This window comes from Denticeps clupeoides, chromosome 7 (assembly GCF_900700375.1).
Source record: "Denticeps clupeoides chromosome 7, fDenClu1.1, whole genome shotgun sequence".
Classification (NCBI taxonomy): Eukaryota; Metazoa; Chordata; class Actinopteri; order Clupeiformes; family Denticipitidae; genus Denticeps; species Denticeps clupeoides.
In genome coordinates, this window is record NC_041713.1 from 23192850 (window position 1) to 23197535 (window position 4686).

Below are 4686 nucleotides of genomic sequence, written 5' to 3' on the forward strand. Positions count from 1 at the left end.
TGTAGCATTAATCTACAGTTTCTGTTTTTGATCAGTCAACATGTGCATCAGTCAGTCTGGGCTTCCCATGATGCTGTTGCTGATTCACCACGTTGTTAGATCCTGACATTACACAACCGAGCAGGAACATTCCACAAGAACGCCGTTTTGGTTACAAAAGCATCTGTTTTAGTTCATTTACAGCGAATCGAGCAGCCATGGCGGTAAATATGCCGACCTAAGTGGTAAATATTCGGTGGACCACGTGACTGGCGGTCGCGCGCTTGTTTGGCTCGTTGCTGTGATACCGCGCGTGCTCGTTGCGCGTCTCCGCTTGTTTGTGGGCAGAAGAACTTGTGCGTGGAAATAACGTGACAACTGACAATAACGCGACAGATAAAATGACAGACGCGAAAAGCACATTCTTCAGCTACGTGGCCGAGGGCGACCAGTTCTACCAGAAAGGCGAATTCTCCAGGGCGACGGAGAGTTACAGCACGGTGCGGAAACGTTCCTTCTACGTGTTCTCAACATTGAAGCAACGTTTAGAGTACAGCAGAGCTGTGTTCTCCTCACAGGCGCTGGCGCAGCAGCCGCAGGAGAAGAACTGCCTGGTCGCCAGGTCCAGGTGCTACGTGAAGATGGGCGACTCGGCGAAAGCGCTCCAGGACGCAGAAGCGTCGCTGCAAGAGGACAAGACTTTCTTCCGGGTAAAACGGAGCATATTCCTTCCATCAAGAACACCATCTTTTACATTTAGTCTTTGTAAGAGTTAATTCTACTCAAGTTAGTGTCAAAATGAACAATGAAATGGGGTCAATTCACACTTTTAGAATAATATGATTACATTTTTTGTCCAAATTTATTTAAAAATAAGACTCTAATGTGTAATGATATATCTTTTTTATTTCCCTGTAGTGTTTATTTCTTTAATTATTTATTACATATTTATCATATGATGCTTTATTACTAAATGCATGTGATCAAACTGATATTATGTAGCTATTGGACAACATCATTACTCCGATGAGTAAATGCTGCTTGACATCAGTGAAACTGTAATACACTTGCAGCGTGTCGGGAGGACCGGGTTGGGTCAAGTTCTTTAATTATCAGAACTTCTGCCTAACGGTGAATGCGCCCCTACAGAAGTGGTACTAATGGCACACTGTGTAAAGGTGAATCTTTGCTGCGCATCTGCACAACCTTACACTGACATTAAACTCCTCACAGAGTTGTAAATACTCCATCTAGGTTAAAACGGGTTTACTCTGATATACTGACCCTCCATTGTTTACGGTGTATGCAGTGTGTGGGTCATGCGCTTTCTGCTCTTGTGCAGGGTTTGTACCAGAAAGCAGAAGCACTGTACGCTATGGGAGAGTTTGAGTTTGCGCTGGTTTATTACCACCGAGGATATAAACTGCGGCCTGAGCTGCATGAGTTCCGATGGGGCATTCAGAAGGCGCAAGAGGCCATTTACAACTGTGTGGGCAGTGAGTAAAACAGACTCCTTTCTAAATCCTTTAATACAGAACAAATTCAGCTTCTGTCTCTCTTCACATCAAATTTAGGCCCGTCTGGTGTCAAACTGGAAAAGAAAGGTGACCTCTCCTTCTTAAACGAACAAGTGAGTACAAGGAAAGAGAAACCATGCGGTGTATGCGGCAAAATGGAAGTTAAAAACTTTAAACGGTCACATTCATTTGGGACAAAGGAAAAAATCCATGAGCATTTTAACTATGAGTTACATTAAAATCTGAAACAATAAGGGCTGATACTTGTAATCAGTTCTATAGTACTGTTCTGTAGTACAGTAGTCTAGTATCACATATATCGCTCTTTCAGATACAATCCAGGATAGGCAGGATAGACATAGAGAGGGTGCAATTCTAGGAACAAACGTGATCCACTAATCTAGACTGTAAAGAACCTGGTAGTCCGAGGTGTGGTCCTGAGATTCAACGGTCATCATTACAGTTGTGGAGGACTGACCGTTTTCAATGACCTGTCACCATATAAGATGCTTTTTTTTAATCAATGTCAGGTACAAAAGGAACAATCAAAAGCTATTCCTCCAGGGAAGAAAGTACAACAGCCACACAGACAGAAGACGCCTAGCACGGAGAGAACAAGCAGGCAGCTGCTGGGTGAGCTGTACAGTGACAAGGAGTACCTGGAGAAACTCCTCAAGAATCAGGGTGGGTCCACTGTCTGAAGATTTAGCTGTCTGAGGATATCATCATCATCGTTTTTATTCATTTCTGTATGTGTGTGTGCATGTAAATGTGTAGATGTTGTAAAAAGAAAAACTCGGAGCGGAGATCATTTACAGGAGCTCATCATGGGCTATGTCTCGTATCTGGACACATGTACCGAGTTCTGGCAGCAGCAGAGACCCATCTACGCACGTCAGCGGGAGAGGAAACTCCTCCAGCAGCACTGGAGTCGCAGCTCTCCTCCCTCAGACTACATGGACTACATCCTCAGCAGCTTCCAGGACATCGATGCAGGTAAAAATGTTTAGTCCAGGCTGAGACTGAATGCAGAGTAGTCCCAGACTCCCTCTAACGATCACTGTTAATCACTGCTGCAGCGAGTGGTCTGTTAATTCCCATGTATTCCCACTTTCATTTTCAGCATTAAGTGTAGGCAATGCCACTGGTAGCTTGAAGAAGGCTCGTGAAGTTCTGAAAAAAGTGCAGGGCTTTTCCGAAGGGGACTTGCCCCAAAAGAGTGAAGTGCTGGGCAGCATATATAGCTGCATAGGTAAGTCTGGAGGGAATCAAACATGTATTACAACATACATTTAACAATAAATACTGATGCCTGGAGCACTTTCTGTTTTTTTTTTTTTAATCAAGGCAACGCTTTAATGGATTTGGGACAGATGGATGAGGCTCTGGAGAACCACCAGAAAGACATGGAACTGGCTGAACAATGGTGAGGGTGAATATGGTGTGGAATATTTAGTCAATAAAAAAAGCAATACCATATACCAAAATTCAAATCCCACTTACTACCACTGTGTCCCTGATCAAGACACTTAACCCTGATAAATGCCGTAAATGTAAATGAAACTGTAACGCTACACTCTTTTTCAAGCCACTCCAGGACTATAGACAGGCTATTACATGCTGTAATACAGAATTAGTAATAGCATCCCAACATTAATAGAGTGCATAGGAACATATTAGTTCCTTATAATCACACCATATTAATGTCTGAGTAGCACTGACCGCCAAATAGTACCATTATTGAGTATGTAAAAATGTTTGATCAGCTTTGCTATTTTCCAGTCTAAACATAGATGGAAAGTCCAGGGCCCTGGTCAACATTGGTCGCCTATATGCCTGCACTGGCCAGTTCACGCAGGCCATAAAATTGTGAGTTCCTTTCTTTCAGGGTTCTTATTTTTCAAGGCTTGCTGATTTGTTTCTTAGTTTTAATCCATCAGCAGCATGAAACTCAACAGTGGCCATTTGATTTCTGGTTAGCTGGGAGAAGAGTGTCCCTCTCACTGAAGGGGGGCTGGACAAAGCCTGGCTTTTCCATGAGATTGGATGGTGTCACCTGGAACTCAGGCAACACGCTGAAGCCTGGGACTACAGTCGCCGTCTGCTCACTGCTTCGCAGGAGATTTGTGATGAGCTGTGGCAGCTCAACGCTTATGTGCTTATGGGTCAGGCTGAATGTAAGTACGAACTAAATGACACATAATACCAAATAAGTCCTGATCATGCTCCCATTTTCCTTGATCCCCTGTCTGACCTGTGCTGCAGTGAAGATGGGAAGCTACAAGTCCAGCATCTTCCACTTTGAGGAGGCGCTACAACGAGCCAGACTCCTGCAGAATGATGCTGCTGAAGAAGCCATTCAGAAGGTCAGCCACTCTGCTTTTTATCTCAGGGTACCTGGGAAATCTCTCTCATGCCCTTTTTAATTTGTGTTTTCCAGGCTCTTCAGGAGGCCAGACAACACATCAGTCCCTGAGTATCCAGTAAAGAGAGTCCAGATAGATGGGTCTGTGTTTCTGACCCGTTCAGAGCAATTCCTGATATTTATCTGCATGTTCTTATTAAACAAGTGTGTACCAGGTGTGTGTGTTTATGAGTGTGTTGCTTGAATAACACATTCCCAGAGAAACGTCTGTAAGTCTCACTCACATGAAAATTTCATGTGAGATTATTTAATACGAGTTCCCCCAGACTGTCTATGGTCCTGCAGTGGCTAGAAATGGTGATAGGTGTAAAGAGAGCTTTGCTCATTCTGCTTCACCATTCAGAGAGCGGCAGCTCAGATAGTTGGATCTGGAATTTGTCCTTATAAGGGGAAAGGTTACCTCCCATTTCTCATGCTATTTTTCGGCCAGAGAATTTCTCACCTGTCCCAAAAACATTATCTCCACCGACCGTCATGGCTTCCAAATGTTTGAAGCATTGCAGTTGCTTGGTGATTGGATGTATAAATGAGCACTTTTTTTTTTTTAGTTCCGTCTGCATTTTTTTCCTGTCTAAAGAGACTCTGCACCAAACACTAAGTGTTAATGACGTCATTTCTGCGAATGCCCCCTCAACTTCTATAGGCCGCTCTCCTCCTTGTCCCGCCTCTATCCTCCTCATTAGCATTTAAAGCTACAGACACCGAAACGGCAAGTCCTGTGAAAATCTCATTGTGGATCAAAGTGGCTGTAATTCTGCATCAGGG

General features: G+C 43.8%; 1 protein-coding gene across 1 annotated transcript; it reads left to right on the forward strand.

The window, feature by feature from the left end:
* Nucleotides 1–310: 310 nt before the first annotated feature.
* LOC114794517 (tetratricopeptide repeat protein 25-like) lies at nucleotides 311–4075 on the forward strand. Its single transcript, XM_028987123.1, has 12 exons — nucleotides 311–479; nucleotides 558–689; nucleotides 1322–1475; nucleotides 1554–1609; nucleotides 2027–2180; nucleotides 2274–2492; nucleotides 2620–2748; nucleotides 2844–2922; nucleotides 3279–3365; nucleotides 3477–3673; nucleotides 3762–3862; nucleotides 3937–4075. The coding sequence occupies exons 1-12, from the start codon at nucleotides 381–383 to the stop codon at nucleotides 3970–3972; spliced, it is 1443 nt and encodes a 480-aa protein (XP_028842956.1). The 5' UTR covers nucleotides 311–380; the 3' UTR covers nucleotides 3973–4075.
* The last annotated feature ends 611 nt before the right edge of the window (nucleotides 4076–4686 follow it).